The 22,919-nt window shown below is 41.5% G+C and overlaps 1 protein-coding gene across 3 annotated transcripts in view; it reads left to right on the forward strand.

Moving 5' to 3' along the window:
* The window catches only part of LOC137426863 (glucagon receptor), a 50,544-nt gene that overhangs the window by 14,081 nt on the left and 13,544 nt on the right, over window positions 1-22,919 (forward strand). For all 3 annotated transcript variants that reach the window (XM_068115835.2, XM_078778954.1, XM_068115836.2), the window contains exons 3-8: window positions 4,807-4,914; window positions 9,778-9,899; window positions 10,004-10,110; window positions 19,116-19,260; window positions 19,445-19,604; window positions 20,239-20,299. In XM_068115835.2, coding sequence (XP_067971936.2) covers window positions 4,807-4,914; window positions 9,778-9,899; window positions 10,004-10,110; window positions 19,116-19,260; window positions 19,445-19,604; window positions 20,239-20,299 — 703 coding nt within the window. The remainder of the gene's footprint in view (window positions 1-4,806; window positions 4,915-9,777; window positions 9,900-10,003; window positions 10,111-19,115; window positions 19,261-19,444; window positions 19,605-20,238; window positions 20,300-22,919) is intronic.

A 22,919-nucleotide genomic window follows, 5' to 3' on the forward strand; every position in this document is an offset into this window, starting at 1 on the left:
TCTCCTCTCCACATGTCTGTGCTCTCTCCTTTTTAAACAGCTTTAATTTCCTTTTCAGTTGTTTTTTGTTGTATTTAAAACCTATTTAATTGAACTGATCATATGAACTACAATGACATGAGTGGACAATGGACAAATGAACAGTTACATAGTAACAATAATTGTTACTACGGCTAACTGCTAACCTCTCCCTTGGTAGTGAAGATAATTTTCTTCCATGATTGTTTTATCTGTGGACAAGGACAAGGATAAGGACAAGGTTTTTTTTTTTTTTTTTTTTTTTTTTTGTTAAACTGTGGGCGTAGATGGGCGATGAGGCCGATCCAGGATCAGCAAAGTCCCCAACAATTCGGGCACGTGCTTCCGAGTGGTACCTATGGGTGGCCCTGGGTTGTTATCAATGGTCACGATGTGCTATTTCTGCCGCACTAGTTTTTCCTCCTCCATTTGTCATCGTAGGCTTTTAAAGTGCTGAAATCCTTGTAGCAAACCCTTCCTCCATATGTGGAGGTCCTAGCAATAGTCTTCCACGAGTTGATGTCGCTGTTACATTTCTTCATGTCGGCCTTGCCTTGAGGACATTATTAACACGTTTTTTTTTTTTTTTTTTTTTTTGGATACAAGATCGAGGCTCATGTAAGAGCTAACATCAATCACAAAAAAAAAACGGACACAAAACATACAATAAAGGGAGCGGGAGACAATATGGGGAGAGAGAGGGAAGCACACAAGTAACAGGGAGACATCAGAGAACAGGGAACAGGGACACTGCTAACAGCAGAGAACAAGGACATCAGGAGATCTGTGGGAGGGAGAGGGCTTGGGGGGAGAAGGCATGGGAAGGGGGGAAGAGGGTGGGAGAGGTTTAAAAAAAAAAACACATGGACACTGCTAGAACTTCCAGGAAAGAAGTCGGTATTTCAAAAAAAGTGGATCTGGGGTGAATTAACGGGGGTAGATTCTCTCTGCTGGTTGGAGAAATCTTCTCTGAATCTTCTCTGCTGCTCCTTCTCTGCTTCTGTTGAATCTTATCTGCCTTTGAATAAGCTGGGTGGATAAAACTTGCTTCAGGAGTCTGGACTTTGGTTACGGGAGGACATTAATGTTTGTGTGTCTGTCTTCCCACTGGAAACAGAGGGTCCTCCATATGCAGCGTTGATGGTACTTCTCCAGCGTTTTGAGGCGTCTCCTCTACGGGACCAACGTTTCAGTAGGGTGTGATTCGCGAATGCTTGATAAACCATGAGCTTCATTTCGAGTCTGGTGTCGTGATCTTTGAACACCTGTTTCCTCAATCAACCAAAAGCTGCACTTGCACATTTAAGACGTTGGTGGCTTTATTCGTAGACATCAACTTTCTGTGAGGGATGTCCGCCAAGGTACAGGAAATGCTCGACGTCGTCCAGAACCTCGCTGCACGAATCTGAAATGTCAGAGATGGAGAACGTTCATTGAGAGCTTGTCGCGTTACACAGTATAGAGAGGATTTAAACCCGGATTCCAACACCGTGAGCTTAATGCTCAAATGGGAGTAGCAAGAGGCCAACCCAGATGAAGCAGCCGGAGCTTTTAAGAAAAACCAATTGATGACCCCACTATGTACCAGCAGGGTGTATAGAATACAATTCGCATGGTAGGGACACTTTTTACACACCTCCTGCCTACGAACTGTGAAATACGAAGTGTTTTCTCCGCACTATAAGGATGCCCAAGCCTTCACATGCTGGCATCTAGAGGAGGTTGGTTCTGATGGGCATTTCAAAAGTTCAAGTAACTCAACCTCGATTATTCTTTCATACATAAGTTGATGTGATTAGTTAGGATTTATTTTTACTAATCCCACACTCTAATCCCACACTAATCCCACACTGTATTCAAAAAGAAAAGCATTCTGCGTGTTTTGGACTATTTTGGGCACCTCATTCCGAGAAACATTCTCGGTAGGTGGAAGATGCAAGAAGCTTTGCATTCATATACTGTATGTCGGTTTTACCCCCGGAATGTCTGGATGCGACTGTGGTTTGTAGAAGGTCTTGGCAAGGGCAGAAAGACCATTCTCAGAATGACTGAGAATTTGTGTTGTTGAGCAAAATTTGGGGATTCAAAAACAGTTACAGGCGTAGTAAATCCTGAAGTTGTTGTTGTTGCACAGCAAATATTATGCCCACTACCTGGTTCAACTGCATCAGCCAGCTACCTCCTTCACGTCTCGGCAATATATATATACATACATATATTTGTTTTCTTGTGGAACAGGAGGCAATTTTTTAGGGGATATCACCTGCCACAAAGCCTTTAAAGCCACTCGAGGTGGGGCCACACAAAATAAAGTATAGATATTAGAAAGGAGGAATCTATTGACATTCCTCTTGATTTGCGGTAGGTTGGATAGAGGGGAAGTAGGATGCAGGTAAACTGTTCCAGAGTGATGCCATGCGGGGGGAAATAAAGAAGAAGACTGCCTCATAGTCTTACTCCTTGGGATAGATATTGTGCATGGATGGGAAGTTACGCTGGTATTTATTGAACATTTTATGGATAGTTTAGCAGTTTCCAAGGCTGGCAGGATGGCCTAGAGCCCTAGACCTTAGATGTACGCACACTCACCTCTAATCTGGCTAGCCTGTGTACGACTCCTGACACAGCTATAAACTCTCATCCTGGTGTTTCACAGGCAGGCTGATTCATCAATATGTGTGCTGTCGCTCGGATCCTGGACGTTAAACCTGGCATGCCATCTGCCGGCATTAGTTGGTGGATGTTAAGACCCCACAGTGTCCTTCACAAAGAATAGGCAAGGTATATTGTATACGAGTAAATACAGGGTGTTTCAAAGAAAGTGGACTATTTGAGCAGCCTGGTATTCTGTCATTTCTAATGCGATGCTCTGGCAGGTTATGGTGGTGGTATGGTGTGCCATTTCTAACAAGTTAGTCGGTAGGACCCTACGTCAACTATGGTGTCCACAGTGGACTAAAAAGCGAAAATCGTGACTTTGTGGTTTGAGACAAAATCCCACATGCAGGTGCCCTGATGATACTATCAGGATTACAATGTTAACACCTGTAATGGACCTTCCAATGGGAGCATTCAGTGGTTTGTGGAGCACTTCCAAGCACATGGAAGAGTGAAAAATCAAAATAAAGACAACAGTGGCCGCCCACCAAGTGTTACCAGGGACCAAGGGAACATTGATCTTGTGAGAGATTCTGCTATTGAAAGTCCTAAGAATTCCCACCGTCGGTGTTCCTGAGAACTGGCGATCTCAGCCTCATCCATGTGGCACATTCTCACTTCGGAACTCAAGCTGCACCCCGACATCACATCTGTAAGGCATAACTAACTCTGGATGATATGGCAAGGCGAGTAACAATGTGTGATTGGTTCAGTGACTGAATGGAAAGGTACCCAAATTGGATCAACTCCTTGTGATTCAGTGATGAAGCCACTTCCATTTAAATGGGGCTATCAACAATCACAACATCTTCTGGAGTGATGAGCCTCCTGAGGAGGTGTCTGAGATGTTTCTCAAGGGCCCCAAGTCCACTTCTTTCTGTGCATTGAATGGCAGATGGGGTATGCTGGGACCGTATCGGTTCGAGGACGCCAATGGTAAGACAGTGACAGTCAACGGTGAGTGGTACCGCGAGGTCCTGCACCGATTCCACGCTTATCTCGCTCAACTACTGTCCCCAAACCAACTCGGACTCGCATCGTTCATGCAAGACGGTGCCCGTTCGCACACTGAAGGTGAAACCATCGACTTGCTCCACCAGCTGTTTGGAAATCACGTCATCAGCCCGAGCACAGCGCATGAGTGAGCGCCCCACAGCCCGGATTTGAATCCATTGGATTTTTTTTATTTTGGGGAGCTGCCAAATGTCACGTTTACGCCAACAAACCTCAAACCCTGGCTGTCCTGAAGCAAGAGGTGGAGGAATACCGTCAGGATACCACTCCAGCCACTTGAAGATGAGTTGTGGAGAATTTCGGAGTCAGGATCAAAGCCTGTTTGAACAGAGGTGGAGCACACATTGAAAATGTCAATTCCAGGCAGTATGAGTGAGTTGAAAATGGCATGGTGTGTGCTTTCCATCAATGTATCACTAAAGTTTCTACCTTTTGTAATGTTTCTACAAGAAACCGTTCATGTAGTCCACTTTTTTTTTTTTGAAACACCCTGTACAGACGTCCATTTGTGTGTCTATACTCATGTCTAAAGCCCCTATCCCACAAAGGCAGTAAAACTCACCCCTGTCCAAACTCCAAAAATGCTGTTTCCAATAGATGGAATATTCTTGCCAAATAACCCTGTCGATGCCATTTTTGTTCCATACGTAGCACATGGCTGTGGGAAGCATCATTTTCTAGCGGTGTAGCTGTGCCGCTGATGCAGTGCCACCTGTATGTTACTGCTCGGCTACTCTTCACGAAGGATACCATGACATATTTAACGTCTACCCACTAATGCTGGCAGACATAAAGGTCGCCAATTTGAACGGCCATCTGAGGGACGGCACACACATTGATGAACCGCCCCACCTGCGAAACACTAGGGTGAGTTTATAGAATCAAACCCATGCTAGACAGCTTAGAGGAGAGCGTGTGTACCTTTGGGCTATCCTGCCAGCTGGCGCTACCATTATCCTGCTGCTTCTGTGGACTTCCAAACTGATGCAAAATCCCTTGGGAGTGAAACGCCAACAGCACCTGTATAAGAGCAACGCAGATATCCATTTATATAAATGTTTACAACTTTTGTAATCATTTGATGTTGAACACATTGTTGCTTTGTCGTTTTTACAGGCCTGGTCTGTCAACGCTCTTTTGACAACTTCGCATGCTGGCCTGATACGCCAGCCGGAGCCTTGGCAAATGTCTCTTGCCCATTTTACCTCCCGTGGCAAGAACTAGGTGAGATCCCATAACACACCAAGCAAACTGGGGTGGTGACAATTTGATGAACGACATTTTTGGAATAAATAAATAAATAAAAACAGCTCTGTGGGGGACTGGCGTTTTTTTCTGCACCGTTTCTGAGAAGTTTTAAAATAAATTACATGAATTTGAGGTGAAGCCCCCCTTTTCAGCCTCTTATGGGAATGTTCTGATTTATTGTACCAAATTTGGTCCATAAATCGGTCATGTCGTTTGTGAGAAGATTTGTTTAGTCAAATGTTAACGGACGGACATACGGACGGACAACGAGACCCACTCTATGAGGTTATTTTGAAGGAATAACCTAATTATATATCCCATAACAATGAAAGATGGATGCAGTCGGTAGAAAATTGGCAAAAGAGTGTATTAACGCTAAGTGAACTGGGTAATTTTGAGCTTTCCTGACTGATCTCGGCCGTCGATGGTCCGACGAACTTGAAAATTTGCAAACGCAGAGATCATCATGTAATGAACCGGTGGTAAAATTATTATTTTTCATAATATGTTAATTTGTCTAATTATTGCCTAATTATATTCTATAATTATTCATTATGTCTGAGACAACATGCTAAAACGCTCAGAAGAAATTACAGGCCAATTCATTTTCATCATCAGTATCCTAATACATGCAATCCTTATTTACATCTGTTTGTTGTGCATAAACATATGCAAAAATTGCAGTGAATTTAGGACATGCGACTACTAATTGTCATGTAAAACCTGAATGTTAAGTCCGATTCGTTTCATATATGATGTGCAACTTATTGTTCTATGTACAGGACTCCACAAATGATGTGGGATGAGCTAAAACATTGGATTTGGACAGAATGTCAAAACTGTAACAGGACAAAAAAAAATTATTGGGCAAATCACATTTCAACGTTGGCCTCCTGGGCATCCTCTGTCGTACAAAGTCCTTCCTTGGTACACCTGAACTCCCATCCACATACAAGGCCTTCATCTGCAGCTCGATGGAGTACTGCTCTCCCCGCTGGGCTGGCTATGCTGCCCCACATCTTGCTCAGCTTGATGCCATGGAAACCAAGGCCTTCAAGATCATAGAAACCTCTTGCGATGAAGCCGAGTCTGTGGGTCTATCACTTCGCCATCGCTGACAGGTGGGTGGTCTCTCTATCTTCTACTGCCTCCTTTTTGGTCTTGAACCTTGTCTTCTACCGACTCCTCTCTGGCCTTGCTCCCCCAGCTCTCTCTGTGCCCTGTCCCCCAAATATTCCTAGAGGTCGCACAAGATCTGCCAGCAACCCTCTTATGGTTAAACTGTCAAAATCTAGGCTCTCTGCTCACCTTCACTCCTTCATTCCCCTTTTCTCCCGCCTCTGGAACAAACTGCCCCACTCCCTTCAATCCCACTCCTCCCTCCAGGTCTTTAAAACAGCTGTTCACCACCATCTCTTATCTTCCCCCATCCAAAACCTTGATCTTTTCTACCCCCGCTAATTCACCCCAGATCCGCTTTTGTGAAATTCCAACTTCTTTCCTGGAAGTCCTTGCAGTGTTCCATATGTTTTATACCTCTCCCACCTCCCCCAAAGCCCTCCCCCTCCCACATTTCTCCCGATGTCCCTGCTCTCAAATGTTGTGTTTGTGTCCTTCCCCTTCTCTCCCCATCTTGTCTACCGCTCCCCTTATTATATGTTTTATGTGTCTGTTTGATTTTTTGTGTGATTAATGTTAGCTCTTTCACACGCCTCGATCTAGTATACAAAAAAAAAGAAAAGAAAAAAAAGCTTCTGCTCTTTCCAAGCTTTGTCACCTCCAGGTTTCTGCAGGGCTCACATTGTCCACCATCAACCCCCTTCTGGTTAAACTACCTAAATCCAGGATCACTGCTCACCTACACTCATTAGTTCCTCTTTTCCCCACATGTGGAATCAATTTCTACACTCTCTTCAATCTCTTTCTTCCCTCCAGGTCTTCAAGACAACTGGTCACCGCAATCTCAGATCGTCCCCAATCCAAAACCATGATCTTTTCTACCCCCGCTAATTTCACCCCAGATCCGCTTTTTTGAAATACCAACTTCTTTCCTGGAAGTCCTTGCAGTGTCCATATGTTTTATACCTCTCCCACCTCCCCCCAAGCCCTCTCCCTCCCACATTTCTCCCGATGTCCCTGCTCTCAAATGTTGTGTTTGTGTCCTTCCCCTTCTCTCCCCATCTTGTCTACCGCTCCCCTTATTATATGTTGTATGTGTCTGTTTGATTTTTTTGTGTGATTAATGTTAGCTCTTTCACACGCCTCGATCTAGTATACAAAAAAAAGAAGACAAAAAAAGCTTCTGCTCTTTCCAAGCTTTGTCACCTCCAGGTTTCTGCAGGGCTCACATAGTCCACCATCAACCCCCTTCTGGTTAAACTACCTAAATCCAGGATCACTGCTCACCTACACTCATTAGTTCCTCTTTTCCCCACCCGTGGATTCAATTTCCACATTCTCTTCAATCCCATTCTTCCCTCCAGGTCTTCAAGACAACTGTTCACCGCAATCTCAGATCGTCCCCAATCCAAAACCATAATCTTTTCTACCCTTAGTGGGGCGGCTTAGCCCAAATATTCAAAAGAATTGTGCATTTTGTGATACAAGCACCAAATTTGGCACAAATGTACATTAATATGTTGCGAACATTTTCAGATATTGGGCCACTTGAAATTCCGTAATTTTTTTTTTCAAATTTTTTCAAATTTCGTAATTTCAAATTTTTCGGGTGACACCGTCACAATTTCGGTCTTCGAGGCCGGCCGATAGGCAAAGTGTGACCGGAAGGGACGAGGTTCTCCTGACCACGTGGCCCTCGATCTGGGAAGCGAGAGGCGTTCCATTAGTGGACGCGCCCCTCACGCCCGAATTTTGGGCGGCCCCGGCAGGCCGTTTGTTTTGACGTTCCGTGACAGGCCCCGCACCCCCACCTCCGGGCCGACCGGAAGCTTGTGCTGAGTACATCATACCTGAACAACTCAGTGAGGCAGAACACAGCAGTGCACACCAGGGTGACCCCTTCAGTGCATAAACCAATTAACCTGTCCACTGCAGGGCATATAGAAATGAAGTTATTTTCTGCATATAATAATAATATAAGTTCAGTTCTATATAACAATTTCTGTTATCACCACTACCACTACAACTACCACTACTACAAGCTTTGTCTGGAATTTTGTGGACTAACAGACAAACAGACATACAGACAAGCTGGGATCAAAACATTACCTCCTTCCACCATTGAGTGTAGAGGTAAACATCATGGAAATTATATCATGCCCTAGATTTAATTCATGCTTACCCGTGTATTTGCTTCACTGGTTCACAAGGTCTTTTGCATACATGTAATTCAGACTCTCGTCTTCATTGCTGACCACACAATGTTCGCAACATATTAATGTACATTTGTGCCAAATTTGGTGCTTGTATCACAAAATGCACAATTCTTTTGAATATTTGGGCTAAGCCGCCCCACTATATCGGCCGGCCTCGAAGACCGAAATTGTGACGGTGTCACCCGAAAAATTTGAAATTACGAAATTTGAAAAAATTTGAAAAAAAAAATTACGGAATTTCAAGTGGCCCAATATCTGAAAATGTTCGCAACATATTAATGTACATTTGTGCCAAATTTGGTGCTTGTATCACAAAATGCACAACAGGTTTGCTATGCTGCTACACTACCTCGTTAACTACCCAAATACAACCTCCTTCCAATTTTACAGTTTTCCCTCCTTGGAGGTTCCTTCTGTATCCATGTTGTCCACCCCATGCATGCGTGTTTTGCGTTCTGTTTTTATTTGGTACGTCCTGATCCGTTCAGTGTACCATCTCTTCAACGAGCCTCGACGATGTACTGCACACAAAAGGGACTATTCCCCACTCATCACATGGAAGGTGTCTCTGCACAAGACACTTGAATCATGTCCAAGTACCATAACATCCTCTGCATCGTATCTTCCTCACCTGCTCTAATTAACAAAGGGAAGGTCACTTGGGTAATCGTTTCACACAACGACATTTCAATGACGTTCTCCACATTTTTCATGGAATGCCTCGCATATGAAGGATAGGTAAAAGAGGAAGCTAGGAGCTATCTATTTGAGGTGATCATGTAGGAAGGGATGGGGAGGAGTTAAATTGAGAAAAATAATACAAGAGGATTCTAAGAAAGGGTAAGGAGGGTTGTGATGTGCGAGGAATGGGGAGAGAAGAGTAAGAAACTGGGAGGTGATAACCATAAAGGGAGGGGAGGGAAAAAGTCTGTGCGGAGTACACCAGATGGTGTAATGGGTAATGGGTAATGGGTAATGGGTCAAATGGGTCAAAGGGTAAATGGGTCAAATGGGTCAAATGGGTCAAAGGGTCAAAGGGTAATGGGTCAAAAATCCAACTCTTCCAACCCAACTCTTCTCCTGCCCTCCCAACCCCCCCCCCCCACCCCCCACCAACCCAGATTCCTCATCACCACATACAAAGCCAAACTACATCCTTTGAGATCCTGTCCCCACCTTTCATTGACAATTGCATCTGTATGTTCTCACCCTTTTGTATGTTTTTCCTTTGCCCCATTTGGTATGGTGGCCTCTTGCCTGATGTGATCTGCTCTTCCATGAGGATCAATACCTGCACATAAAAGTTACTTATAACTCCAACATCCTCCAGTAATCCTTCTTTTCTCCGATCACCATCGTATCATTTCTCATTTCAGGTTTGACAAATCAAGTTGACAGATCTCATCCAATATGGCCACGTTTATTTTTGGAGCAAGATGATTGATAGATAGTTACCTCGGTTGTTGTGCAATCCTGTAACTAACTGTAAGTGTGTGTCTGGCAGTGCAGAATGGTTTTGTGTACCGACAATGCGGGAACGATGGTCATTGGATAAGAAAGAATGTTGGCACAATCTGGCGGAATAGCAGCGAGTGTGAGAAACCCACACACTGGGCACTTGCTCAGGTAAATTAGCAACACCCAAAGCAATTCACCAGCTGGATCAAACCAGTACTCGAGGTCGACCTCAAAGCAAAAAATCTGTTGGATGTGGTGTGTGGTAATTGCAGAAACATGAGCAACAGCAGCTGGATGATTTACGCTTGCTGTACATGGTGGGCTATTCACTCTCGCTGTCTGCACTGCTATTGGCCCTCCTAATTCTGCTTACCTGCAGGTACTGCAATACAAGCAGATCACCACGAAAAACACACACAAAAAAAACATTCAGCAAAATGAAGTACTTGGTCCCTATGACTTATTTCAGTTCTCAGCGTCTGAATGCCATTTTCCATTCGTTCCAAAATCCAACACTCAAGTACCCTTCACCAAGACCTCTCTACTTGTACCCAACATCAAAAACATTACTAACACGAGAGTTCATATAACAAACACGTTACCCACGTTGTCTTGAGAAACAAGAACATGGGTGGAGTATATAAGCGGCAAATTTGATTGGTCGTGATGATGTAAAATGTCGTAATATTTTGCCCAAGTACTGCTAAGCGGACGGGTTTGGAAAATGTCAAAAAGGCAATATGTGTTCTACAGTGTTCAAGTATATAATTCATTTGAAAGAAAATACAGATTTGAAAGGTTGCAAAAAAAAATTTGGTTTACCGCCGTTGAAGCAGCTTCTTTTACACTACCTTATTTAACACGATACATTCGTTAGTCGTGCCTGTATTTTGTGTCCTTTATGACATCCATAAAAACAGTAAGTTTCCTGTTTGGAATGACTTTGAATTTTGTTTGACTGCCAGGCTGACACAAAGAGTAAAGGAATTATCTCATTCTTCTCTGGCACACGTGATCGTAACATATTCACAGCCAAAGTATTGCCAAACTACAGGTTCGTTTTCCGATTTGTGTTCAAAATATAACATTCAATTATAACTCAATTGTTCCTTGATCATAAACTGACGTTTGCGGATGGACTGACAGACATAAGTGAACCAATTGCTTAACCCCTCTTTTCGCTTCGCATGCCTGGGGTAAGAAACTAGGAGGCAGTAAGGAACATCCCAGCTATCTGTCCCTTGTCATTACCTCCTTGCTCAAGATTTTTGATATTAAGAATTATGTTCAGCACTCAGTCTTCAGTTGAGGACAAGGTTTCCAGTACTTATGCAATTAATAGCAAAATTATCCGTTCCAGTGATGGAAAAAGTTCAAATTAATCTATCAATTTAAATTATTTAATGGACTTTAAAAAGGTTAATTGTGTTTCAGTTTTGGTTTCACTCCGAGCCAAAGCTCTGATCTACTTATACAGCCCACCGCGAAATGGTGGTGCAACATCGGGTGGTGGAGGTTGGATTTGTTTAAAAAGAGGGCAAAATATAGTTATTTTTAATTGTGTGTTACTCCATGAAGATCTGTATTAAATCAACTTTAATCCAGATGTCCATGTTTATTTCACAGACAGACACCACGGTTGGTTCACAATGTATATAACATTGGGATTTCTTAATTTTTGTGTTTCAAGGCTCATGGAGGACTTTGTCCATGTATCTAACTAGCTATATTTACTCACCATACAGGTAGGTATAGAAAGTTCAACTTCATTTAATTAAATGAAGAATTCATAATTATTTTAATTTTTTCCCACAACCATTATTTGTCCAAGTCTCCCTCTATTTTGTCCTCCAAACCTGCTGTTGGTGTTTCACCCCTCTCGTTCTATTGTTCAATTTTGTTTTATTGCATCCTGATCCATTCCGTGTTCTTGATATTCCACCAGCCTTGACCTTGTATACAAATATATATATATAAATTAAAGTAATAAGCACAACCATGACACATCCAATAACCACATACTTAACAAGTACAGATACATTCAAAGTACACCGCCCCCATGCCAAATAAATAAATATGCTCCAGCGCGGCATTGCCGGGGCGCCTTTGGCTGTGTAGGAGGGAGTGGTGCCTTTGGCACCCGGCAATAAGGCCGTGCAGCTCATAGAGACTGTATTGGGAGGGAAAGGTGTACAATAATTGATTGATTAATTGCATAGTTAAAATCAACAAATAATGTTCATACAATATTTTCCTAATCAATTGGCTAATACCAACCTAAACCACCAGTGCTTCATCCGAAGCTGTAACTTTTTGAAAATTAATGAAATAAATCATTAATCAAAAAAATTAAATAACTTATTAATCAATAAATAATTAATTGATTAATCAATAAATCAAAAATACCCTTTACAGCCAAATCACTTGGTCATTGTCATGTCCAAATATCAGCTTCCTAGCTCAAAAGGTGCCTGAGATAATGCCTAGAAGAGAAAGGAAATAAATAAATGATTAATAAAATGATTTTTTTTTTAATCATCAATAATTATTTTTTTTTATCAATTGGCTAATATAATACACAAACCACCACAATTTCATCCGAATCTGTCACTTAAAAAAATTAAGTAATGAAGTCATTAATGAAATAATTAAATAATTAATCGATTAATTGATGAATCAATAAATCAAAAATAGCGTTTACAGCCAAATCACTTGGTCATTGGCATGTCCAACTATCAGCTTGCTAACTCAAAAGGTGCCTGAGATAATGCCTAGAAGAGAAAAGAAATATATAAGTACTTAATTAATCGATAATAATTAAGTAATCAATAAATTGATTAATCAAAAAACAAAAAATAACGTTTTGACAAAGTGCTTACTCACTATTGTGCCCAAATTTCAGCTTCCGAGCTCAAAACGAGATATCGCCCAGACAAACAAACAAACAAGAAGATGTCATGCAGAGCACGATACTTGCAAAATCCGCCCCCACACCCCAAAAAAAAGTTTCCTTTGATACAGCAAATCGTCCATTTCATCAAGAATAAAATTAACGATCTTGATCAAAGCTCGGGTCAATAGGATGAAAAGTGACGATTTCTGAGATGAAAAATTATGATTTTAGAAGTTTGACCTTGAGTTGACCTTTGACTTTTTGACCTCAAAAATAGTAGGTTTCCCAATTCAGTGAGGCAATTTGCAAATTCTGTTCAATTTTCAAGAAAATAACAGACAGAACCACAAACGCAACCGACCAATATACTTGAAAAATCTTCGATTTTGCAAGTAACAAGAAGACGTCATGCGGAGCACGATACTTGCAAAATCGCCCCCCCCCCCCCCTCAAAAAAGGTTTTTCATTTATACAGCGAATTGTCCATTTCATCAAGATTAAAATTGACGATCTTGATCAAAGCTTGGGTCAACAGGATGAAAAGTGATGATTTTAGAAGTTTGACCTTGAGTTGACCTTTGACCTTTTGACCTCAAAAATGGTTTGGTTTCCCAATTCAGTGAGTGACTATGCAAATGCTGTTCAATTTCCAACGCAATCAGATGAAAATTGACGGCTTTTTAGATGAAAATGGATTATTTTAAAAATTTGACCTTGAGATGACCTTTGATCTTTTGACCTCAAAAATAGTATGTTTCCCAATTTAATGACTCGATATGCAAGTGCTGTTCAATTTTCAAGTCAATTGGTTGAGAATTGATGGCTTTTTAGATGAAAATTGATGATTTTAAAAATTTGACCTTGAGTTGACCTTTGACATTATGACCTCAAAAATAGTTCATTTCCCAATTTAGTGACTTGATATACAAATGCTATTCAATTTTCAAGTCAATTGGATGTAAAATGGCGAGTTTAGAAATTTGACCTCCAGATGACCTTTGCCCTTTGACCTCAAAATCAATAGAGTTCTCAATTGGGACGACCTATACAATTTGGTAAAGTTTCGTGACGATCGGTTTAGAATTGTGACCTGTAGGCCGGTGACAAACAGACAAACAGACAGACAAACGGACAGAACCACAAACGCAACCGACCAATATACTTGAAAAATCTTCGATTTTGCAAGTAACAAGACGTCATGCAGAGCAAAATCCGCCCCCTTCCCCCCCCCCCCCCAATTTTTTTTCCCATTGATACAGCAAATTGTCCATTTCAACAAGATTAAAATTGACAATCTTGATCAAAGCTCAGGGCAATAGGAAGAAAAGTGACTATTTTTCAGATGAAAAATGATGATTTTGGAAGTTTGACCTTGTGTTGACCTTTCACCTTTTGACCTCAAAAATAGTTAGATTCCCAATTTAGTGACTCAATGTGCAAATGCTGTTCAATTTCCAGGACAATGGGATGAGAATTGATGGTTTTTCAGATGAAAAAATATGATTTTGGAAATTTGACCTTGAGTTGATCTTTCACCTTTTGACCTCAAAACTAGTTAGTTTCCCTATTTAGTGACTCAATGTGCAAATGCTGTTCAATGTTCAAGTCAATTGGATGAAAATTGAGGATTTTTAGATGAAAATTCATTATTTTGGAAGTTTGACCTTGAGTTGACCTTTCACTTTTTGACCTCAAAAATAGTTCATTTCCCGATTTAGTGACTCAATATACAAATGCTGTTCAATTTCCAGGTCAATGGGATGAGAATTGATGGCTTTTTCAGATGAAAAAATATGATTTTGGAAATTTGACCTTGAGTTGATCTTTCACCTTTTGACCTCAAAAATAGTTCATTTCCCGATTTAGTGACTCGATATACAAATGCTGTTCAATTTTCAAGTCAATTGGATTAAAATGGCGATTTTAGAAATTCGACCTCCAGATGACCTTTGACCTCAATCAATAGGCTTTTCAATTGTGACGACCTCTACAGCTTGGTGAAGTTTCGTGACGATCGGTTTAGAATTGTGACCTGTAGGCCGGTGACAAACAGACAGACAGACAGAATAACAAACGCAACCGACCAATCTACTTGAAAAATCTTCGATTTTGCAAGTAACAAGAAACCGGAGTGAAAACCGAGTACTCCCTTTCAGCGCGCGTCATTGCCGGGCCCCCTTCGGTGCCCGGCAATGACGTCATGCAGCGCCTGGAGATGGCATAGGAAATGAGCGGTGTACAGTAGACACAAATACACTCACCATGCCCATTACAGTGTAAGCACGATTTGGACACCCAGAAATTGTAGGCCTATGTGGGTCATAGCAGAATGGAGTGGCCATTTCCATGTACATTGTATATGTGGCAATGCGAGATTTGATCCTTGGTCAGTAAACTCATGTATCTATAAGACCAGTACTAAAAAAAGGAAGACAAAAAAAGACTTTCTGTGCTATCTTGCTGAAAAGGCCGGAGGTTGGACTGCACATGCACGTTTGCCTGGAATTTCCTCCTCATTCGCCTCATCTTGCTGAGCAGTTGCATCAAGCAATCTCGGTTTTATATACATACTGTATATAGATGATTACGTGCAGGACAAGGAAATGAGGTGGCAGTATATTTCACATGAATTGCAGACATTATGAAACTACAACGTCACTCAGTAGTGAGCATTCCTCCGCCAGGCTGAACAGTTCACGTTTTGTATCCCACTGATAGGTTGGATCTGGATTCGGACCTGAACCAAAATCGAATCGGCTTGGTCTTGTCACCTAACCAACTTGTTCACCAACTTTAGCCATAACTCGTCCATAACATTTTGAGATATCATGTTGTATAATCAAAGTTTTTGGCCGAATCTCTCAATGGTCAAGGGTCACTTAAAAATTAAATAATTCTCGTATCCGAATCCATATTCGGATCTTCACCAAAATCGAATCGATTCGTTCTTGTCACACACTCAACCTGTCCACCAAGTTTTGTCCAAATCCGTCCACAACTTTTTGAGATATCTTGTTCACAGACAGACACAAGCAAACAGACAGGGGTGAAAACATAACCTCCATCCACCTCGGTGGCGGAGGTAACTATGTACAACAGTGATTTGAATATTTAGTCAGGTTCACTATGTTTTTTCGTTCATAATCATGGTAGATTAGCAAACCTATACATTTTTGGAAACGTTATTACATGGAAAATCTGAAAATCAATGTTTACATTTGCCAATTCCGACCAATTCGATTCGACCAATTCGACCAATCGACCAATTCCATTCGACCAATTCGACCATTCGACCAATCGCTTCGTTCGACCATTCGACCAATTCGATCGATTCGATTCGATTCATCAAATTCGATTCGATCGACCATTCGACCAATTCGATTCGACCAATTCGACCAATCGACCAATTCGACCAATCGTTTTGATCGACCATTCGACCATTCGACCAATTCGATCGATTCGATTCGATTCATCAAATTCGATTCGATCGACCATTCGACCAATTCGATTCGACCAATTCGACCAATCGACCAATTCGACCAATCGTTTTGATCGACCATTCGACCATTCGACCAATTCGATTCGATTCGATTCATCGAATTCGATTCGATCGACCATTCGACCAATTCGATTTGCCAATCAATTTGACCGACCTTTGCTTGTGTGGAACGGACTGTGAAAACGATGCGGACTATATTGTCGGATACGACACACAGGACAGTGATGACGAACTCTGAATGGCATATTCTGTAATCGTGTATGTTTGATGCCATTGACTGCCTGTGTATATTTTGTCATTGACTGCCTGTGTAGATGCGAAGTTATACTGACTGCATGTGTATATACTAGGGCATGCCCGTACTATATCTATATCTAAAATTATATCCCCCCCCTCTATTTACATGAAATGGTTTGGTCCAAAGCGAACGGCTTGCGAGTACGGTGACAATCCCCCCCCTCTATTTACATGCAATGGTTTGGTCCAAAGCGAACGGCTTCCGGAGTTTGGTAAAGAAATCGCCATCGCGTGCACAAACGCGCAGGAAAGCGAATGAATCGCAAATTCGGTTTTATTAGTTTTAAAACATAGTTTAACGCCAACATAGTTTGCAAACGTGAAATAAATGAATACGCTCTCAAATGTGCCATCCGAGGCAGAGTGTGTCCTCCACGTTCGGCACACGCGATCGTTCGCTGCTCTCTGATTGGTTGAATCGTTTTTTGGACATAGCTCGGTAAGTAATTGTCCGATTAATATGAAACCTTGAAAAGGCACATCCTCGGGTCCCCAGCAATATACCTGGCAAGTTAAAAGTATATCGGACCCGTGGTTGTCGAGAAACAGCGGTCACAGACAAACAAACGTACAGACGTACAGACAGAGATTACTGGAATTATAGATAGATGATTTTGCTGACTGCCTGTGTATGTTTGGTGATATGAATTATTGTGACACATTTTGATGTTATTAACTGCCTGTACAAAATGATAACATGTATTTGATTATGCAACTTATCGCGAATATAAAGACAGTATTTTGCAATTCAAAACCTTTGATTCGTGTCTTACCATTCCCCATAGCACTAATTTGATACTTTCATTGGATTCCTTGTCCCTGAAAATATAGGTTTAGTATTTTTTAAAAAGTTTTTAGGGTAATTAGAGGCAGAAATAGAACAAAATATGTATTTTACAGTGGCCATTTTGAAAATCCAAAATGGCCGCCATACAGGTATCTCTCCAAATGTAAACATTGATTTTTAGTTTCCTTATGCTATAACCTTTCCAAAAATGTATAGGTTTGCTAATCTACCATGATTTTGAACGAAATATAATTTATTGACATAGTGAACCTGACTAATTAGTCCAGCGGATCGGTGCAATATGGAGACGAATCGTGCACTTTTTGATAAAAGCATCAAACTTGGTACACATATTCAGTAGGCCATAAGAAACAAAATTAGATATAGTGCCATCCCAGTTTTGGTTTGTGATTGCTATGGCGGCCATCTTTCAAAATGGCCACCACATGACACTAAAATACCACATAACTCAGCGACCATGAGGCCTAGGATCTTAATTCTGGTGTCTATATATAGGTTTTGGGGGTCATATAAATCAAAGAAAGCAATATCGAGTATGTGTGGTTAGCTACGGTTCCACCTTTTAAACGTAAGTACCATTTTACAGTTTATGAAGACACATTCATGGTCTTTTAGCACGAATGTATTGATGAATTACCAATAAATATATGGAATCATAATACACAAAAAAACCATTGCACTTCCAATGTTTCACGCCATTACTGGGTGCGATACGACCTCTTGCTTTGCTGGCAGAGGAAAGAAGACTACTTGGGATACATGGAGCATGTGCCCTGAGGTTCAATGGAGTTAATGAAGCTGATGTAACAACCACAAATGTCAGATGTTGATGTTGCTATGGATGTTCTGGAGAGATTCGTCGTACTTCTTTATGACCGAACAAGTTCTAAACACCATGTTGATGAGCTCAGGATCGACCTATTCACACGGAAAGGCAGAGACGTGAGCAACATTCCACCGATCAAGGGTGCTTTACTTCAGCACATTAGACAAGCAGTATACCAGGCCGGTCACATCTGGAGTCAGGTGCTTGAAGCAAAGGCTACGCCTCCACAACCAGACGGATGGGGATGGACTCGTAGTAGTGATGGAAACTGGGATGTTCTTTGGAGCAGTCTTCCTGAAACCAGCAGAGTTTGCAGAGAACTTATTCGATGCGGTTGTACCAAAGGCTGTCGAACAAACTGCAAATGTACAAAAGCAGCTCTGCCGTGTACAGCTTTGTGCGAATGTGGGGGTTCTTGCCATGATTGGTTCATGTGATATCTGGCATTTCACATTTGATGGTAAGCCTAACTGACTCATGGCACTTTGGTATCTACAACAATAAGTAACTCGGCTTCATATTCGTTTTGACGGTTATTTTTTTTATCGCACTATAAGTTTAATTTACGGTACAGGTATCTTATATTTCATCAATACAAAATAAAGCAATATAAAGACCGCCAAATGTCTCTCTAAACTGGAAAAGGGCACTTATGTTCCAAAAGTGGTACAAGACGTGATCACATATACTCGATATTGCCTTCTTTGAATTCTATGACCCCAAAAACCTATATCTAGGCACCAGAATTAAGATTCTCGGCCTCTTGGTTGTTGAGTTATATGGTATTTTAGTATTAGATGGTGGCCATTTTGAAAAATGGCCGCCACAGCCGTCATAGGCCAAAACTGGGATGGCACTATATCTATTTTTTCTTGTAATGGCCTACTGATGATATGTACCAAGTTTGATGCTTTTATCAAAAAGTGCACGATTCTTCCCCCTATCCGCTCTATGGGATCCCAGCTCCATGAGTCAAGTGCTCAGGTGGAAACGCCAAACAGACCAATCCAAAGATGGCATTTTTGTACAAAAAATACACGGTCTTTCTCTCCCATCCTCAGGCGGCTCCACTGCACTCGAAACTGCATCCATGGGAACCTCTTCCTATCATTACTGCTGCGGGCATTTGTGACACTGGTCCGAGACAACCTTCTCAACTCGCATTATGGACGAGAGTTTTCTGGGCTACAGGAGTGGACACATGCGGTTGGTCCGGCTCAAAACATATGCAGCACTGGATTCCTTAGGATTCACTTTGTGCGGATCGTAATGTCAAAGTTTGAAGTTATCGTTTTCCTCAGTGTTTGGTAGCCTGTGATGTATTTATGATGAAATGAAAAAGATTCTCAGTACGGTATATATGGCTGATACAAAGCATTACCTTCTGCAGGGCTTGTCGGGTTGCAGAGTTGCTCAAACCTGTGCTCAGTATTGTGCAATGGCAAACTACTTCTGGTTACTCGTGGAAGGACTATACTTGCTCTCATTGCTCGTCTCCACTGCACCTTCGGAGGCATCACACTTTCACTTTTACCTCGCCTTGGGATGGGGTGAGTTAATGTATGGCCATGCTGGAACAAACTCCACCACTCCCTTCAATCCCACTCCCCCCTCCAGGTCTTTAAAACAGCTGTTCACCACCATCTCTTATCTTCCCCCATCCAAAACCTTGATCTTTTCTACCCCCGTTAATTCACCCCAGATACACTTTTCTGAAATTCCGACTTCTTTCCTGGAAGTCCTTGCAGTGTCCATATGTTTTATACCTCTCCCACCCCCCACCCCCCTCTCCTCCCCCCAAGCCCTCTCCCTCCCACAGATCTCCCGATGTCCCTGCTCTCAAATTAAATGTTGTACTTGTGTGCTTCCCTCTCTCTCCCCATCTTGTCTCCCGCTCCATTTATCATGTTTTATGTGTCAATTTGTCTTTTTGTGATTAATGCTACGTCTTACACGAGCCTCGATCTTGTATACAAATAAAAATAAAAAATGCGTGGATGAGGAATGTCCATAAGTAGAGAAAGACATTTCAGGTTGTGTAACGAGGCTTTCTGTCATAGTTGTGTGATAAATCGAGGGGGGTTTGAACCTGTGCTCTTGTGATAATCACAGGGGAATTTCACCAGAGTTAACTCAGCACGATAGATTTTATTAACTTGAGCTATAGCAGTGTTGTGTGTGCAGGGACACCTCTACTGTTTGTCATTCCGTGGGTGATTCTGAGGCACGTCAAGGACAACAAGAGGCAAGTTTTCTACATTTGTTGAATTTGCATTCCTGGTGGAAAAAAAAAATCATTTCTTCCATCACAGTAAATCAGGAGAGGATGCACTGTTTGGCTTAACACATAAATCGAGTGCAGTTTGACAACAGTTTCTTTTTTTTACCAGGGTGGTCCAACATGATGTGCAACTTTTTATCGAATTAGAATTTTTTTATCGGTTGATTTTTTTGATTTTGTCTCATAATACACAAGATTAGTTACATTTTTGTTTATCTTTGTGAAAAAAAATGTTTCAACAAGCAATCTGGAGTGGTATCATTAGTAGTTGATGAAGTGCTCAATCCAAGCACTGCACGGCCACATGGACGCCAACGTTGTCGATGATTCGATTGAGAAATGGAGCTGGAATTCGTCTGATTTCCTGTCTGATGTTATTTTTCAATACCTGCAGTGTACAGTCACGTGAAAAGTAAGTACACCCCATGTAAAGTTTTGACTTTTTCAACATATTTCAACATACAGCTATTTGATCTTCATTTCAACAATATTGAAAGATAAAGGTGATATAATATAACAAATATCATGAAACATTTACATTTTGTAGTCCATTGTATAATTTAAATAAACATAAATGCAAATTTCGCATGTGGAAAAAGTAAGTACACCCTTGGCTCTAATAGGTGGTATTGCCTCCTTTGGCAGATACAACCTCAAGTAGGCGTTTCTTATAACTGTCTACCAGTCTCTGACATCGACTGGGAGAAATTTTTGCCCACTCCTCCATGCAGAATTCGTTCAGCTGTGCGATGTTTGAGGGGTTTCTTGCATGCACAGCTCGTTTCAAATCCCCCCACAACATCTCGATGGGATTTAGATCCGGGCTTTGACTTGGCCATTCCAGAACCCTCCATTTCTTTATTTTCAGCCATTCCTTGGTGGATTTACTGGTATGTTTAGGGTCATTGTCATGTTGCAAGGTCGACCTTCGGTTGAGCTTCAACTTTTCGACAGATGGCCTCACATTATCCTCAAGCACCCTCTGTTACAATGAAGAATTCATCGTGGATTCTATGATGGTGAGCTGCCCAGGCCCTGATGCAGCAAAGCTGCCCCAAACCATAATATTTCCACCACCATGCTTTACAGTTGGTATCAGGTTCTTGTGTCAAATGCTGTCTTTGGTTTTCGCCAAACATGTCTTCTGGTACTGTGGCCAAATAGCTCTACCTTTGACTCATCTGTCCAGAGCACATTGTTCCAGAAGTGCTGGTCTTTGCCTCGGTGTTCATTGGCAAACTTTAGTCTTGCCCTGATGTTCTTTCTGGACAGCAAAGGTTTCCTCCTGGCACACCTCCCATGTAGATCAAATTCGTGCAGCCTCTTTCTAATGGTAGACTCGTGCACTTTGACATCAACAGTGGCAAGAGCTACCTGTAGGTCCTGTGATGACATTCTGGGGTTCTTAGAGACTTCTTTCAGCATCTTGCGGTCTGCTCTCGGGCTGAACTTGCTGGGGCGGCCTGGCCTGAACAAGTTGGCAGTTGTTTGGAATCTTCTCCACTTGTAGATGATCTTTCAGACATGATTGATTTCAAATTGTTTGGAGATCTTTTTAAATCCCTTCCCAGACTCGTAGGCATCTATAACCTTCTTTCTGAAGGCCTCAGAGAGCTCTTTTGATCTCGGCATGGTGACGCTGCACACTTCAACAATAAAGAGCAAACCAAACTAAATGTCTGAGGTTTAAATAAGATAGGTTCCTCCAAGATCCTCTCTAACAATGTTCTAATCACCTGAGCTGGTGCACCTGATTCTAATTTTAGGTATTTGAAGTAGTGATAAATGTCGGGGTATACTTACTTTTTCCACATGCGAAATTTGCATTTATGTTTATTTAAATTATACAATGGACTACAAAATGTAAATGTTTAATGATATTTGTTATATTATATCACCTTCATCTATCAATATTGTTGAAATGAAGATCAAACAGCTGTATGTTGAAATATGTTGAAAAAGTCAAAGCTTTACATGGGGTGTACTTACTTTTTCACATGACTGAATGTGTGGGATGTTTGTTTCAGACTTGATTACATTTGAGTGATGCCCATAGGTAGTAGTTGGAAGGAGACAGATTGGGGGAGTAGGGAGGCTGTGGGTTGTCCGTCTGTCGAGAAATGAGTCGATCACTCAGGAAATGTCGTCTCAAAAACTCCAAAGCACCATTAAGTTGCGACTCAAAAACTCCAAAGCACCATTAAGTTACAACTCAAAAACTCCAAAGCACCATTAAGTTGCTCCTCAAAAACTCCAAAGCACCATTAAGTTGCTCCTCAAAAACTCCAAAGCACCATTAAGTTGCCACTCAAAAACTCCAAAGCACCATTAAGTTGCTCCTCAAAAACTCCAAAACACCATTAAGTTGGTACTCAAAAACTCCAAAGCACCATTAAGTTGGTACTCAAAAACTCCAAAGCACCATTAAGTTGCTCCTCAAAAACTCCAAAGCACCATTAAGGTGGTACTCAAAAACTCCAAAGCACCATTAAGTTGGTACTCAAAAACTCCAAAGCACCATTAAGGTGGTACTCAAAAACTCCAAAGCACCATTAAGTTGCTACTCAAAAACTCCAAAGCACCA

The sequence above is a fragment of the Myxine glutinosa genome, chromosome 5 (genome assembly GCF_964187855.1).
Source record: "Myxine glutinosa chromosome 5, kmMyxGlut1.1, whole genome shotgun sequence".
NCBI classification, from domain to species: domain Eukaryota; kingdom Metazoa; phylum Chordata; class Myxini; order Myxiniformes; family Myxinidae; genus Myxine; species Myxine glutinosa.